The sequence below is a fragment of the Sesamum indicum genome, linkage group LG13 (genome assembly GCF_026168435.1).
Source record: "Sesamum indicum cultivar Baizhima isolate 11 linkage group LG13, ASM2616843v1, whole genome shotgun sequence".
Classification (NCBI taxonomy): domain Eukaryota; kingdom Viridiplantae; phylum Streptophyta; class Magnoliopsida; order Lamiales; family Pedaliaceae; genus Sesamum; species Sesamum indicum.
This window is the reverse complement of record NC_142669.1, coordinates 9,569,519-9,587,169: the sequence shown is the minus strand read 5'-3', so window position 1 is coordinate 9,587,169 and position 17,651 is coordinate 9,569,519. Positions and strand designations below refer to the sequence as shown.

Below are 17,651 nucleotides of genomic sequence, written 5' to 3'. Positions count from 1 at the left end.
TTAAAAGATATAGAGATAATTATACTTTTCTCCTCTACAATTTTGTGTAATTATACATAAATCCGTTATAGTTAAAAAAAATTATATTTAATACCCCTAAGGTTTGCTCTCGTCTAATAAAATGGTCTATTTTATTAGTCAAAATTCACTGAATTTGTTGATATTAACTGAAAAAACTGAATGAAAATCAATATTTACCTCGATTGACTTATTACTGACTTATTGTAGGTCAAATAATATCTTTTTTCTGATTAAACTACCCTACTAATGACGAAGATACACCTCCTCACATACATTAACATGTGAAGATGTATAAGGATAATTTGATCATAAAAATATTTATTGACCTGTAATCAGTAATAAGTTAATCGGGTGCAAATATGGATTTTTGTCCATTTTTTTTGTTGATATCAGTAAATTTAGTGAATTTTTACTAACACATATACTTATTTATTACACGGGAGCAAATTTTAAAAATACTAGATGTAAACTTTTAAACTATACAGAGTTTATATATAATATTAAATCAAACCTCAAGAAACAATAATGTAATTATATAAAATACATTGAACTATATGTTTTTGGGTAAATTACAACTACCTCCTCTGAGATTTGGCTACGAATACTCCCTTGTTATTTGAAAAATTACAAATGCTCTTTTATTTTAACGACCGTCTAATAATTAGTCAAATGGTTAGGATTTCATCTATTTTTTGCAGTGAACCGACCAAAATGCCCTTGTAAATTAAAAATTATAATCTTATTTATTTTTTAAATTTTTTAAGTGATAATTTTTAAAAATATTTCATCCACCCCGTTTGATTTTTTAATAAGTTTTTAATTTAAAAAAATAAAAAAAATATTGTAAAGGCAAAATTGACAATTTTATACCTCATTCAAGGATTACACAATTCCATCAAACATTAGAGAATATTTATAATTTTTCAAACAATGATGAGGTATTTGTAATTATATCAAATATAAGAAAATATAATTTTAATTTACCCTATGTTTTATAAAACTTGATGTACATTGGTAAAAAATATTAACTTGAAGGGTAAAAAAATAATTTAATATAATATGAGGCACACATTAAACAAATACAACCCACCACACTATATAATTTCCAACACTACTATAAATACAAAAAATAATTAATTTTTTAAGGCAAACATTATTCGTTGATTTGACTATTTTTGTTGCTCCGCTGAAAATCGCACTTCACCTAGTGTGTATTTATGCCGTAGGTAAAATTTTCAATTTTTATTTCCTAGTAAAAATCTCGATCACTTCAAAACTATAAACAAATATTTAAAATATATAAAAAGAAAAATGAAAACAAACAGAGCCAGTTTTCATGCAACTTCTTCCTACCTACTATACTGTATTAGGGCCGACCATATGGAGAGGTCTATCATTACCCAATTCATCCTTTCAAATATCTTTTATTATCATAATTAAAAACAAACTCATCATTGTTGGTCCCACGAATTCCACCCTCACATAAGCCACTTGTAAGAAAAACAACCATGTCTTAATTTAATAGTTAACTTTGAAATTTTTTAAATAAATTTAAAGTCAAGGGCTCGATTCTTATTAGACGTGTAGGTATTGATTTTATTTTATATAAATTTATGGGATAATTACACTTTCTTCTCTTGAGGTTTGATGTAATTACACATAGATTTTCTGTGATTTGAAAAATTACATTTAACACCCTTGAGGTTTGCTTCTATCTAACAAATAAGTTCATATGTTAGTCAAAATTTACTGAATTTGTTGATATTAACAAAAGAATTTTGAAAAAAAATCTATATTTACTTTCTATTGACTTATACTGACTTATAATATGTCAAATAAATTTTTTTATGATCAAATTATTCTCATACGTCTTCACGCGTTAATGCATATGATTAATTGAGTTGATGCATTGATCAATTTATAATGTTGATGTATTATATAATTGTCCCTTAAAAAATACAAATTGCAGGATTTTTTTGGAGTTTCCATCTTGTCCATTTACTTCCGTCTCTATATTACACCCCATATTTTATATATTAGGTGATGATTGCCATATATCCAGTACACAAAGCGCTGAATATAGTATGAATTTGAATTGTTTTTTTATGACCGAAATCCACAATGACAAAGATGTAAAAATAAATAAAAATATATACATAATGTTTGATTTTGTTTTTAATTTGTTTTGGGGTGTCTTGTGGAGATAGAGAGAAAAAAATAAAAATAAATAAGTATAAATTACAGATAGTCGCTTTCTTGAACTTAAATAAGCCTATTTTTCGAGAAGTCGAACTTCAACAGTAAAAGAGCTGATACCAATAACATAATAAATATATACGTAATTTTTTACGAGCACCCAAAGAATGGTAGATTGAATTTTCATGCCATTAAAATTTAATAAATTTTGGAAAAAAAAGAAAAAAAGGATGTTGCATACTGTACATCTCATCATTCAGATTGAACCATTGATACATCTTTATTCTCATATGAAACTGTACTAGATAAGTCTACACCAGCAAGAATGGAATTGCTTAAGAAATCTCTGTACCAAGTGGCAGATAGTTTTGGAATCCTGTTTAGTGTTTGCGGATCGATGCGATATATTCCGAATCTCGTGCCGTATCCGCTTGACCATTCAAAGTTATCCATCAAGCTCCATATGAAATAGCCTCGCACGTCAGCCCCGTTCCTGCAGATTTTGAATGTTCGAGTGCAGCGACTAGCATTTCAGTTCATATAATAAGTACAAGAATTTGTAACAAGATGTAGCAATTTCTTAGAGCCAGAACGATGCACTGCAGATGATTGACTGTAGGAGCGTCTGATAAGCTAAATTTTAGTCATTTCATAGAAGTTAAGTACCTTACGGCTTGAGCAAGATATGATTGATGATAATGGATTCTCTTGACATCATGCTGGTAGATGTCGTCTTCGCTGCCCGGAGAGGAGTAACCTGGAATTGAAATCAGTTTGGCTTATGTACCACAGTGAAAGGGAAAATGAATCAGCTGTTCTGTATTAACTAGTAAAACCGGTTCTAATCAAGGACGCTGTCCTTGTATTGCCCGTTATTTTGTATCGTCTAATCTCGTATAAAACCATCTAGTTTTGACCCACTGAACTTTCGAATTTGGAATGGCATATGATGAGTGCGTCACGACAATATGAATCATCGACTGTTTTTATGAAGAGACAAGGCAAGCATGCTTAATGATTATGTAGAGAAAGCCAACTGCATGCAGATATTTACCATTTTCAGTGACAAACATTGGCTTGTTATGGTATCTCTCCTTCATATAGTGCACGATATCTTCCATGCCTCTTGGAACCACAAAAAATCGGGACATTCCTGTCTGCACGAGGAATGAGTAAGAGTATTAGAAAGATGGACTGCATAGTTAGTAAATGGCAAAAAATGTTGGACAGAGATGAAGTATCAGATTTGTACTCGTTCCCCAATTGTAACGCCGTTGCACTCTCCAGTGGTGTACACAAAACCACGGATTGGACGGTCACTACCTTGGGAACAACTAGAATCATTGCAGATACAACTGGAGTGGATACAATCCTTTGCATAGAGTGTGCCATAATGGTTTATCCCGATAAAGTCTATGCTGTCTCTTAAAAGCTCTCTTTCCTCTGGAGAAAAGCTTGGTAATTCGCTTCCGTGATAACTCCTCATTTCTGGGGGGTAATCCCCAAATACAAGTGGATCCAACGCCCTTTTCAATGACAGCACAGAACACGATATATCATGATCAGGAAGAATAGAAAGCTTCATTTCTAGCATTGGTTCTAACGCTCACCAAGCAACATTAAAAGCTAAGGCCCTGTTTGCTGCTTCCCTGTCATCCTCGACATCTCTCAGTGGTGTGTACATGAATGCACAAACGGTGATGCTTATTACACCATTCACTTTAGACTGCATCAAGATCACTTAGTAGGTGAGGTAGACGAAAAATTTTAAATCTTTTAAACACACATCTTTCAAGGTTATTGAACTATGGATGCTTACCTTATACTGCTCACGGTACAATTTAGCCGCTTTGGCATGCGCCAACAACAAGTTGTGCACCGCAATCAAAGGCTCAACATCTGAATTCCCACTGGCACAGTGACCAAAAGGAGGCGAACAACGAGCTGGAGGGAACGTTGCCCTTTCATAGGCCATTTCTGCAAATAAGTTGGGCTCGTTGATAGTCATCCAATACTTCACTCGATCAGAAAAATGCTTAAAACATGTCTCGGCAAAATGGACAAACTCTTCCCTGTTAAACCACATAATTGCCCATTAACCAACCAGCCCGATGAAATGAATCCTTGTAGAAAATCAATCAGAAGACGACCATTATCCTAGATGATCACTGTCAAACAAGATTCTTGGCTTCTACACTTTACTTGACAAGCTCAATTTAGCGGGTCAGATAACAAAAAACTGGATTCAGATACTTACTGCATTACAGGACTGAGCCAGCCCCCGAATCGGTCTTCAAATTCTTGAGGATATTCATTGTGGAAAATCGTCACAAAAGGCTGTATACCTGTATTCAACCTTATCCAATATCAACTGAAACAAACTAGTAACTTTAATCGAAGGGGTTGAAGCATTGGATATCAAAGAATCACTACTTGGCATAGTACCTCTAAGTAGGAGATTATCAATAATACTGTTATAGAAGGTGATGCCAGCTTGGTTAACCCCACCAAGTCTCCCTCCTATAACCATAATCAGAAACATTCTTGTCAAGAATTAGAAGCTAAAACAGCCAACCAAGAAAGGAAATTTGAAAAGGTACATACTGGGAAGAACTCTACTCCACGAAATCGAAAAGCGGTAAGCAGTCAATCCAAGTGAATGCATTATCTCAATATCTTCCTGCGATTCATTAGGGGAGATAAAAGAAACAAAATAATGGTAAAATCATCTTTAATCCTAAGAGGTCTTGTGAGCAATTAAGTTGGTTCGAATCCCACGAATATGTTGGTCATGCATACTTGCATTACTGTAATAGTCGTCGGTGGTCTATTGTAAGAGTGATTATTGATCAGTTATCAATTCGCAAAATAAATGCAGGGTTGTTACCATGTAACGATGGTAATGATCCTCAGCTATATCACCATTCTTCCCATCTGCTATGCTACCTGGAAATCTCAAACACACCAAAAGTCAAACTCCACAGTAACCAACAGGCAAGAACAGATGATCAAACTAAGATAACATTGAGCGACACTGTGCAAGAAACTCAGCTTTATCACCTTGAATCCGGCAAAAAACATCCCAGTTGCTGAAACTCCTACCATCTTCAAGAACTGCTCCTTCGATCTTGAAGAAACACAAAGTGGGTCAAATCCAAGGCCATTTTCTTGAAAAAACAAAGGGAAAAAAATAAACAGTGGTTGAAACAGAGAGAGGAAACACAGACTTGATAAGCCGAAGTGGCAGCTCCGAAGAGAAACCCATGTGGAAAATCCGACCTTTTGATGTCAACTTGCTCTTCAGCTGATGATATGGCCGCAGATAGCAGCAAAATCAAGCAATGTGAGACGGAAACCCATGTGATCTTGATGTTCTCCTTTCCTTTCTGCTTCTGACTTCGGCCTCTTTCCAGCAGCAGCAGCAGAGACATGTTTGGCAAAAAGGCTTTTCTTGATAAGGAAGCGGTTATGAAAACTTTATTGGAAATCATAGAAGTTAGGGAGTTATTTATTAAAATAGCATACTTTTTCTTGATCAATTATATATCCACCCTTTATAATTTAAAAAATTATATTTATTATTTCAATATTTATTTTTATTTAACAAATAGACATTTCGTTTTGTCAAAATTTATCGAATTTACTGATATTAACAAAAAGTCGAAGAAAAATTTGTATTTATACCTGATTGATTTATCGACTTGTTGCAGGTCTAACAAAATTTTGTGACCAAATTATGCGTGTACATTTTCACAAGTTAATACATATAAGTAGATATATCTTCACATTTATAAGGATAATTTGGTTAAAAAAAATTATTTATTTATTTTTGGTTAATATTAAGAAATTGATACCAATTTGTTAGACATAATAAATATAATTTTTAAAAGAAAAAAGTATTATTTTAGTTCGCTAAGTATGTCTAATTTTAATTTTAATCCGATAATTATATTCATTTTTGTTTAGGTCCAGTAACTTACGTAAGTTTACCCACCCCTATGCAACTTTTGAAAGACAGTTTTAGTCCATATGCACTCATAGGGGTAAAATTATCTGAAAATCTACCAGAGGACTAAAAGTATGCATATACATTTTCACAAGTTAATACGTATAAGTAGATATATCTTCACATTTATAAGGATAATTTGGTTAAAAAAAGTTATTTATTTATTTTTGGTTAATATTAAGAAATTGATACCAATTTGTTAGATATAATAAATATTAAGAGTAATAAATATAATTTTTAAAATTACAAGGAATCTAAGTGAAATTGTACAAAATTTGAGGGGCTGGGGATGTTATTATTATCTATTTTAAACGAGAAAAGGCAACTAGCTACTTCCTTTCACCTATAGTACAACTACACATATGGGAACCACATTACTTTTTATGAGAAGAGTGGGCCCCCTGTCTTTTAGATTCAATACGAATTTCCATTATGTTTGTTTTCATTTTCAAGTTATTTTCGTAACGAGTTAAAACATACTCAATATTTCATCATTTAGAAACACTTTATTTAGGTGTTTTAAATTATTTAGCATAAATACATACATATATATACACATACATATACATAAATATACATAAAAAAGATATGTTTGACAATGAATAGTAATTTTTGTCTCACAAAATACAATATTAAACATACAATACTTATTTTAAATTATCTCCAAAAATAAGTCCAAACATACATACTATCTCTAACACGCACTTATTTATCCTTATGTTTCTCTCTCTATCTCCACAAAACACTCAGAAAACGAATCCAAACATTATGTTATTGTTTCTTTCTTCTTAAGAATGATGGTAATTTAGTGTTAGGCTTCCTTTTTTTGGCGTGATAAAATTTAAATGGTATGTATAATTTTAAAATTATAATTTAATCATAATTTGTTATAATAGCAAGATATTAATTACTAATATCGTATCGATTCAAAAGAAAATAAAAAAATAAAAAAAATTTAAGTGAAATATCTCAACTAATAATTCAAAGTAAAGATAGTCTTAGTACAAAAATAAAATACGAAAGGATGCTCAATATAAATTTTTAGAGAAGGAATTACTCGATGTAAAAGTACTGAATACTCAATATTTTTTTTCCCGTATTTTACAGATTTAGTACATCTGTTTTCGTAGGTTAAAAAATTATAATATTTAAAATCAAAATTATCATAATTTTTTATTCTATTGAATTAAATATGCCACAATTTTTATTTTATAGGATAAAAAGTACTATAAATATGCTAAAGGAATAATTACACTCATTTCTCCTAAGGTTTGGTGTAATTACATACAGATTCTTCGTAGTTTGAAAAATTATATTTAGCACCCCTGATGTGTGCTTTCGTCTAACAAATAAGTCCATATGTTGGTCAAATTTCATAGAATTTGTTGATATTAATAAAAAATTTTAAAAAAAATCTGTATTAACCCCTGATTGACTTATTGTAGGTCATATAAATCGTTTTATAACCAAATTACCCTTATACGTTTTTACTCGTTAACCCATGTAGGCATGTATATTTTCATCGTAATAAGGGTAGTTTAGTTAAAAAAAAATATTTGACATGCAATAAATCAATAATCAATCAACCGAGGGTAAATATAAATTTTTATTCATTTTTTTTTTATTAATATCAACAAATTCTGTAAATTTAGACTAACGGATGAACTTATTCGTTAAATGGAAACATATCTCAAAGGTGCTAGATGTTATTTTCAAAATCATAGAAGGTCTATGTATAATTACACCAAACTTTAGGGAAGGAGAATACGATTATCTCTATGCTAAATTCATAAACTGTGAGATTAAAACTGTAACACTTTTTATCTTATGGGATAAAAAATATAATCTTAATTTCAAAATTAAAAGCCTATATATAATTATATGAAATTTCAAGAAACAATCGGTGTTATATATTAGGGATAATTACATTTACACTCTTTGATTTATGGTCTGTTTACACAAACCACTCATTTCTTTTAGATAATTGCACATACACCTATCAAAATATCATTATCACTTACACAAACCACACCTTACTTTTTTAAAAAATTACACGAATACTTTCTAAAAATAAAAATATTAGCATTATTACACAATCTATCACTAATAATTTTTATAATTATACAAAAAATAAAAACTAATTTATGTAAACCAACCATAAATTAGGGGCGTGTAAAATGAGAAAAATTGCATAATACCCTCATGTGTTATAGAAATTTAGCTAAAACCTCTTATATTAAAAAAGTAAACGACGAAAATCCTGTATTTTTTAAAATTTTGCACACGCTCTTCTTGCCTTTTATTTTTATTTAATGGAGTTATTTTTTTTAAATTCTTTTTATATTCTTATGTAATATAAATTATTATTATAATAACTATTGGATCTTTTATTATTGCATTAGAATCATAGAATCTAATCAATTTTTAATAGCCATTGATCTTCGCAACAAAAATGATCAATCCAGATTTTATGTATTTTTAAAATATACTTTACATTTATATATTTATGTGTAAAATAAAAAAAGCATGATAATTATATATACAAATATGTATATATATAGACGTTGGTGGAGGGCCGTCGCTCCACCTGCTGTCACCCGTCTGGGCGATGACGACGTCGCCGCCCAGACATGGGTTCGCGACGGGCACCATCACCTAAGACGTCACTGTCCAGATCTGGGCACGATGTCACCGCTCAAATGTCGCGGAGTGTGGAGTGGTGGTGCGAAGAGGTGGAAGGCAATACAAACAATGAATTATGAGCAATACAAACCTAAATGGATTGTATTATACAGTAAATTTTTAATAGGGATAATTATATATTTTTTTTTGTTAAATTTGATATAATTATATGTAAATTTTTATACTTTAAAAAATTACATCAAATATTTTTTAATTTATTTTTGTTTAACAAATAAATCACTATGTTAGTCAAAATTAACTAAATTTATTTATATTAACAAAAAAAATAGAAAAAACAATCTATATTTATCTCCAATTGACTATTATTGACTTATAACAGGTCAAATAAATTTTTTTATGATCAAATTACCCTCACACGTTTTCACGCAATAATGCATGTGAGGAGATATATTTTTATGGTTTTAAGGGTAGATTAGTTCGAAAAAAAGTATTTGACCTGTAATAAGTCAATTGGGAATAAATATCAATTTACACTCAATTTTTTTTTTAAATATCAGTAAATTTGGTGAACTTTGACTAACAAAGAGACTTATTTGTTAGATAAAAACAAACATCATGGCTACCAGATGAAATTGAAACTATAGAAAATTTTACATAGTGTTTGGATTTATTTTCTGAGTAATTTGTAGAGATAGGGACAAAAAAATAAAAATAAATAAGTATGTGTTGGATATAGTGTGTATATTTTAGAAATAATTTAAAATAAGTGTTATATATTTAATGTTGTATTTTGGGAGACATTTGTCATTGTTTATTATCAAATTATGTCTATTTTATACATATAAATATTATATATTTAATTTTATAAAATTAAATTAACTATTTATTATCAAATTATATCCATTTTATACATATTTATATAAAAGTTCAAGATAATACATCACATAAATAATATATAAAAAAGAATAGACAGACATTAACGCTTTTGCGCTCGTTTCTAACGGAGTTAATTTCATGGTCAAGTGGGCTGATGAGATCTGCAGTAAAAAATCGGAAACACACACACACACGTGATGCACGTGAGGACTTGATCTTGATTTGACTTTCTTGGCCCCTCTCTTTTTTTGGCTTTTTCTAGAAAGAAAATAATTTGATACGTAATTAATTGGTTATGTCTGTGTCATAAGGATTAAACGAATCTATTGCGTGTATTAAAAAAGAAATAGAACAAATCGTCACATCAGTGTAAGTCAATATATATAAAAATGATAATTATACTGTCTTTTTGGTGTAATTATGCATAATTTTTTTATAATTTAAAAAATTATATTTAATACACTTAAAATTTGCATTCGTCAAATAAATAAGTTCGTATGTTAATCGAAATTTGTTGAATTTATTGATAGACAAAATAGCGGAATTAGTCCTGTAAGTATAAGGGGTGGCGAAATTAGTCCTATAACTATTGGATTGACAATTTTAGTCCTATATATTTTAATTTAGTAACAATTTTGATTCTTTTGTCAAATATTATCCAAAACCTAATTGGACAAATTGAGGTTGAGGGTTCTAATTGCCAAGTGGTCTGAACTTAAACACGTGGCGTCGTGCGTGGCTACTAATGTGGCAAGGGGTGGGTAATATTGGCTGGAAGGACCAAAATTGCTACTAAATTAAAGTATATAGGACAAGTTAACGATGAGGAGCCATGACGTGGATGGGTTGTTGATGAAAATTGATTGGAGGGATGTGTGTGACATGGGGAGGTGAACACAGGAGTGTTGGTCCTCCGGTGAGATGATCGCTAGGGGCAGAGATATGATAGAAGAATCAGTTGTGGGCGCCACAAAAAAGTGGCAAAAATAAAAATAAAGAGAACCGACCAGATAGTGAACGAAAATGGACGGGCCAGGGTCCAATTAACTCGCTGGAGGATGGGGAGTTGATTGGTGGTTGTCTCGAAAAGTGGGTAGGTCGGACTCCAGCGAATCAAGAAGAGAAAGAAATTAAATTTAAGTTTTAATTAGGCAAGACTATAGTCATCAATGGGGGAGCGTTTGAACTCCGATTGAAATACATGCTGTAGGATTGGAATCAATGTCAAACGGTGAGTTCAGTGGTGGTGCATGTGAGTGGAGACGCGCTGGAAAATATATCCCGGCGACCGACTGTGTGGTGGTGGTTAACCATTTTTTGTCAAGACAGCATCCACATAGGATGCTGACTAAATTGTTGATGAGAGCTGAATCCACTAAAAATATTATCCTACTAAAAACTTGTGGAAGTGATGAGTAGGGTCAAATCCACAAAAATTAATTTTAAATTAATTTCTTTAAAAGTAGAAGAAAAACAAAAAGGCGGGAGTTTGTTTTAAAATTTAGATCTAAAGTCAAATAGAATAAAACACTTAAAGAGAGAATAAATATAAGAAAAACATTCTAATTAAACATCGGATCATTCTCCATTCCATAGTTGATTATAGATGCAAAGATTACAATCATTCATAATAGATAAATTAGTTATGGTCATTGGTACGACCTAACAATCTCACCTTTCATTACCTTGTTGATAGTTAAGGAACGTCCATTGACTAAATTTCTAATCAGTAAACAACTTGGAATGTCCTTAAGATTTAATTTACCAACAACATTAAAAACTAGAAAAATCTAATTCTAACCAATAAATTTCTACGAGGATTTATTTAAATTAGATTGTGCATTCCCCACAACATAATCGAAAACTAGGGCATAATCAATTATGCTACATTACTGCTAGTTATGGACTAAACAAAAAATTACGGGTTTGCAAGTTCAATTGGCTAAGCAAATATTCTTGACAATAAACAATGAGCTTTATTATTCATAAATCAGATTGTTTGTAATAAAAGCACAGAGAATAACACAAATACTAATATGAATGAAATTATAAATCATAAATTATATTTCACAATCCATTGAAATTAAACATTTACCGAGTCTTTAATCGGAATTAGAGAAATTAACTAGACATGTTCATAAAATAATGCATAGAGAAACATAAAAGACGCAGAGAATGTCTAAAGAAGAAAGATCCAAGTATCCAAGATCCAAAGATTTTCATATGATTAATTAAATTAATATTTATATTGACTAGTTACCTAATCCTATTAAATCGATAAAAGGTAGATTCCTAATAAAATTAAAAGATCTAAGGAAATAAAACTATTATCGTAAAGAGATTGTTTGAATCAATCAAAAGTATCCCAATTCACCTCACATCTTTTCAACTTTTGTTTTTTGGATTTTTCTTTTTCAGTTGCATTCCCTCAAATTTAGGGATGGATACGCCTAACACGTACTTCTATTTGAAATATATTAGTTGAGTTTAGTCAAAATACCTAAATTTGTACCACTAAAGCTTCATTTTAGTATTATCTTTGATAATACAGCTGTAAGAAAGTTTAGATTGTGTCCCAATCAACTATACTTAAATGCACATTTCAACTCATTTATTGGTAAAAAACAAAAAAGAAAAAAATAGGGAAAAAAAGTTTAATTATAAAATTGACGTTAATAATATTTCGACATTTCAATAATTTTTTTCCAACAATTTGAAATAAATTAAGGTAGTTTATAAGTTTTAAAGCATCTTATAAACTATAATAACCCATAACTGATGTAGGGATGGCAACGAGCGAGTTTTGAAGCCATAATTGGATTTTGGTATTTATAAAGTTATGATAGTATTGTTTTTCAAAGGATATATTTTTAATATTGTAAAATTTTTAAATTGAATCTACCATGTCCAGACCATTCAGTGTGGGTCGGAGCAAGTCCCAGGTCCAATAATTTCTTTACGCGTAAGGACTTTGATTTTTGTAAACTTAACATAAATCGGACCCGTCGGCTTCTTTAATTTATTATACATTTTATGCATGTGCATAATAAATTATATATAATTTTTTTTTAAAAAAAAAGTTGAAAAACCATCATAATTCAAGTTAAAGATTTAAAATCCAGCCTGAACCAGTTGAATCATCAATTGTTCCATAAAATGGTCAGGTTCGACCAATAAAATTCGACTAGATTCAAAATTATTTTTATTTTTTGAAAATTGCGTGAACTATCGGTTGAATCGACTACCCTGTTGATCCAGTCCCGAACCCAGTGAACTATTCGGTTCATGAACTTTTATTAAATTTTTATAAATTGAATCCATGATATTTCATATGAAAATTGAGAAAAATACCAATAAATCAGCACCCACATTATAATAATTATTTAAATTATATACTAATAAATGAACACACTCATTAAGAACATAATTTAATTAAATTTTTATTATTACTTAAGTTGCTAATTTAACCGCAACTAATAGAATAAGATTTATATATTATTTTTATTGGAAATAAAAAAAATTATTATAATTTAATTATAATGTTAAAACACTCATTATTTTATTATCTACTCAATATTTCTATTTTTATTTTTGACCAAAAAACTTTAATATATTGAGTTATCAAATTCTAGGATACTTTTAATTTCTACAGTGACTTAATGTTTTCATTTATATTTTTGTATTTTAATATATTAATTCTTTATAATGATATAATTATGACATCTTCGATTACAATTCACCCGATGGTTGAATCAATGGCTCTTAACTCAGTCAATTTTCTGGTTCAATCAACGTTCGGAGTTTTAAAACATTAGTTCGAGATACTAATATAAGCCGTTTGATTATGATTGGAGTACAAATTTCCGTGAGTATCAATCACATGCTGCATATTATACCAAGATTCGAACTTGAACAAAATACAATCAACATCAATCACATCATAAATATATATGCTATTATTTAGCATCCGTGGAATCAGAAAGTTTCTCGAGCAAAAGATGATAGGTTGAATTTTAATGCCATGAAAATTTAATAGTTTTTTTAGGGAAAAAAACAAAGAAACATAGGATGTTGCATAATGTATATTTCCTTATTCAGAGTGAACATCTTTGTTCTCATCTGGAACTGTAATAGACAATTCTGCAACACCAAGACTGGAATTGCTCAAGAAATCTTTGTACCAAGTAGCAGATAGTTTTGGAATCCTGTTTAATGTTTGAGGATCGATGCGATATATTCCAAACTTCAAGGCGTATCCGCTTGACCATTCAAAGTTATCCATCAAGCTCCATATGAAATAGCCTCGCACGTCAGCCCCGTTCCTGCAGATTTTGATCGACGACTGTGGCATGAGTACACAAATTTTTAACTAGAGGTAGCAATGGTATAGAGCCCGCACGACATTTCAATGGAAAACATGGCCTATGATATGTATTTGTTTCGGTACTGCAGACGACCAACAATATCAACGTCTATTAGGCCTAATTTGAGTCACATCATAGAACTTAAGTACCTCACAGCTTGAGCAAGAGATGCAAGATACAACTGATGATAATGGATTCTCTTGACATCATGCTGGTAGACGTCATCTTCGTTGCCCGGAGAGGAATAACCTGGAGTTGAAATCAGTTCGGGTTATATACCAGAGTGTAAGAGAAAATGAATTAATCGACCTGTATTAACTGGTAAAACTGGTTATAATCAGGACGTTGTCCTCCTATTGCTCGTCTTTTGTATTGACTAATCTCATATAAAGGATCCACTTTTTGACCTGCTAAACTTTCAAATTTGGAATGTCAAATGACAATTACATCACCACAGTATGAATCATCGACGTTTTTTATGCATAGACAAGGCAAGCATGCATAAATGAATATTTAGAGGAAGATGACTGCTTGAAGATATTTACCATTTTCAGTGACGAACATTGGCTTGTTATGGTACCTCTCCTTCATATAGTTCACAATATCTTCCATGCCTCTCGGAACCACAAAAAATTGAGACATTCCTGTCTGCACGAGGAATGAGCAAGAGTATTAGAAACATGGACTGCATATTTGGTAAATGGAAAAATGTCGATCAGAGATGAAGTATCAGAATTTGTACTGGTTCCCCAATTGGAACGCCATTGCGCTCTCCAGTAGTGTAGACAAACCCACGGATCAGTCGGTCGCTACCTAGGGTATAAACAGAATCATTGCACACACAACTGGAGTGGATACAATCCTTTGCATAGAGTGTGCCGTAGTGGTTTATCCCCATAAAGTCTATGCTGTCTCTTAAAAGCTCTCTTTCCTCTGAAGAAAAGCTTGGTAATTCGCTTCCGTGATAACGCTTCATTTCTGGAGGGTAATCCCCAAATACTAGCGGATCCAACATCCTTTTCAATGACAACACAGAACATGATCTATCATGATCAGGAAAAACAGAAAGCTTCATTTCTTATGTTGATTGTAACACTAACCAAGCAGCATTAAAAGCTAAGGCCCTGTTTGCAGCTTCCGTGTCATCCTCGCTCTCTGTCAGTGGTGTGTACATGTATGCACAGACGGTGATGCCTATTACACCATTCACTTTGGACTGCATCAAGATCATTCAGTAGGCAAGGAGGACGAAAATATTTAAATCTTTTAAACACACATTTGTTTGCAATCCTCTTTTGAGGTTTTTGCTATGGATGCTTACCTTATACTGCTCACGATACAATTTAACCGCTTTGGCATGTGCCAACAACATGTTGTGCACCGCAATCAAAGGCTCAACATCTGAATTCCCACCGGCACAGTGACCAAAAGGAGGCGAACAACGAGCTGGAGGGAACAGTCCTCTTTCATATGTCACTTCTGCGAGTAAGTTGGGCTCGTTGATAGTCATCCAATACTTCACCCGATCAGCAAAATGTTTAAAACATGTCTCGGCAAAATGGACAAACTCTTCTCTGTTAAACCAGATATATAATTGCCCATTAATACAACAGTCCAATTAAATGAATCCCACTGTCAAGCAAGATTCTTGGCTTCTACAATTTACTCCACAAAATCAATTAGCAATTTAGATGACGAAAGCTCGATACATATACTTACTGCATTACAGGACTGAGCCAGCCCCCGATTCGGTCTTCAAGTTCTTGAGGATATTCATTGTGGAAAATCGTCACAAAAGGCTGTATACCTGTATTCAACCTTATAACAATATCAACTTAAACACACTCGTAATTTAACTGAAATGGCAATTGAGTAATTAAGTACGACCACTTTGCATAATACCTCTGAGTAGGAGATTATCAATAATACTGTTATAGAAGGTGATACCAGCTTGGTTAACCCCACCATGTCTTCCTCCTATATCCATAATCAGAGAGATGCTTGTCAAGAATTACAAGCTAAAACAGCCAACCAAGAAAGGAAGTTTGAAAAGGTACATACTAGGAAGTACTCTACTCCATGAAATCGAAAAGCGGTAAGCAGTCAACCCAAGTGAATGTATTATCTCAATATCTTCCTGTGATTCATTAGAGGAAATTAAGGAAACAACAACGTAATAAAATCATCTTCGATTCTAAGATAAAACTATCAATAACGCTAGGCTTAACTTAGTCGACCAAGCTAATTAAGACCTCTTGGCCATTAAGTCATGTGTTCAAGTTCGAGTCCCACCAACTTGTAGTAATTATTCTTTATTCATAAATATTTGATAAAGATAATTGGTATATGGATTGTCGAAGCTTAAATAGTAACCAATTTGCTCAAACAATGAAACTTAAAAATGCAGGGGATTACCATGTACCGATGGTAATGATCATTAGCTATATCACCACTCGTACCATCCGCTATGTTACCTGAAAATCTCAAAACACACCAGAAGTCAAACTCCACAGCATCAAACAGGCAAGAACAGAGGATCAAATCAAGAAAACGTTGAGCAACAATAGAAACAAGAAACTCGGGTTTATCACCTTGAATCCGGCAATAAACATCCCAGTTGCTCAAGCCCTTACCATCTTCATGAACTGCTCCTTCGATCTAAACAAAAGAGAGACAAAGACAACATGGGTCCAAGTCCATTTTCTTGAAAAACATAGGGAAAAAAAAAACCAGAGAGTTCACAGACTTGATATGCAGAAGTGGAAGCTCCGAAGAAAAACCCATGTGGAAAATCCGACCTTTTGATGTCAACTTGTTCTTCAGCTAATGATATGGGCGCAGATAGCAGCAAGATGAAGCAATGGGAGACGAAAACCCACGTGATTTTGATCTTCTCCATTCCTTTCTCCTTCAGACTTGGGCCTCTTTCAGCAACAGCACAGACATATTTCTCCATTTATAGAAATAAGCTTTGACCGTCTGAGCTCGAGCGGCTATGCTTTGCTCCACCGGTAATATTTAGTTCACTCCACATGATCAAGAGCTTCCAATTCGAGTTCTATGTATATACAATTTTTTTAATAGTAGTATTTTATTTTTTAATTTAAAAATATAATATTATTAATTTTAAATTTAAATATATTGTATAATATAAAAATGAATCGAATTTTATAAAAAGAAATCGGAAATGAAAACAGTTAAATAATGCAAGTGTTTGTGAATACTTTAACTTTTAGAAAAATGATTATTTTAAAATTGTAGTAGATCTAAAAATAGAGGGTGGTTATAATAAAAGTGATAAGTTAGGTAGTGGGCTTCCATTATTGGGGCATTAAAATAATTATATGGATCAATATGTACCAAAATGATAATAAATTAAATTTATACATAATTTATATTTATTATTACTGTCTCACTTCTCAAAATGTATTTTAATATTGAAATAAAAAAAATAGCATTTTGATAATTATCTGCGTGTGTATTGGGAAAAAAAATATTTGTCCTATAACTTTTTCATTTTGGTCCTTTATCTTTAATAATATTAG

The 17,651-nt window shown here is 31.6% G+C and overlaps 2 protein-coding genes across 2 annotated transcripts; both read right to left on the bottom strand.

The window, feature by feature from the left end:
- Window positions 1–2,385: 2,385 nt before the first annotated feature.
- Window positions 2,386–5,715, bottom strand: LOC105177023 (beta-glucosidase 18). The gene is made up of 12 exons (XM_011100037.3): window positions 5,445–5,715; window positions 5,278–5,344; window positions 5,105–5,163; window positions 4,822–4,897; window positions 4,663–4,737; window positions 4,475–4,562; window positions 4,037–4,289; window positions 3,828–3,943; window positions 3,470–3,743; window positions 3,272–3,374; window positions 2,884–2,974; window positions 2,386–2,710 (listed from the first exon to the last, which is right to left on the bottom strand). The coding sequence occupies exons 1-12, from the start codon at window positions 5,706–5,708 to the stop codon at window positions 2,470–2,472; spliced, it is 1,707 nt and encodes a 568-aa protein (XP_011098339.3). The 5' UTR covers window positions 5,709–5,715; the 3' UTR covers window positions 2,386–2,469.
- Window positions 5,716–13,650: 7,935 nt separating this feature from the next.
- Window positions 13,651–17,152, bottom strand: LOC105177024 (beta-glucosidase 18). The gene is made up of 12 exons (XM_011100038.3): window positions 16,853–17,152; window positions 16,698–16,764; window positions 16,522–16,580; window positions 16,168–16,243; window positions 16,009–16,083; window positions 15,826–15,913; window positions 15,428–15,680; window positions 15,207–15,322; window positions 14,849–15,122; window positions 14,652–14,754; window positions 14,256–14,355; window positions 13,651–14,064 (listed from the first exon to the last, which is right to left on the bottom strand). The coding sequence occupies exons 1-12, from the start codon at window positions 17,060–17,062 to the stop codon at window positions 13,833–13,835; spliced, it is 1,653 nt and encodes a 550-aa protein (XP_011098340.1). The 5' UTR covers window positions 17,063–17,152; the 3' UTR covers window positions 13,651–13,832.
- Window positions 17,153–17,651: the final 499 nt, after the last annotated feature.

What these genes read in the sequence shown, in the direction of transcription:
- LOC105177023 (XM_011100037.3), bottom strand. Translation starts at nt 5,708, where the DNA reads ATGATTTCCAATAAAGTTTTCATAACCGCTTCCTTATCAAGAAAAGCC. An exon ending in TGTTTTTTGCCGGATTCAAG is followed by an intron (nt 5,164 to 5,277) that starts GTGATAAAGCTG and finishes TGAGATTTCCAG; the next exon opens with GTAGCATAGCAGATGGGAAG. An exon ending in GCGTTACAATTGGGGAACGA is followed by an intron (nt 3,375 to 3,469) that starts GTACAAATCTGA and finishes TTCCTCGTGCAG; the next exon opens with ACAGGAATGTCCCGATTTTT.
- LOC105177024 (XM_011100038.3), bottom strand. Translation starts at nt 17,062, where the DNA reads ATGGAGAAATATGTCTGTGCTGTTGCTGAAAGAGGCCCAAGTCTGAAG. An exon ending in ATCATTACCATCGGTACATG is followed by an intron (nt 16,244 to 16,521) that starts GTAATCCCCTGC and finishes AATGAATCACAG; the next exon opens with GAAGATATTGAGATAATACA. An exon ending in GCGTTCCAATTGGGGAACCA is followed by an intron (nt 14,755 to 14,848) that starts GTACAAATTCTG and finishes TTCCTCGTGCAG; the next exon opens with ACAGGAATGTCTCAATTTTT.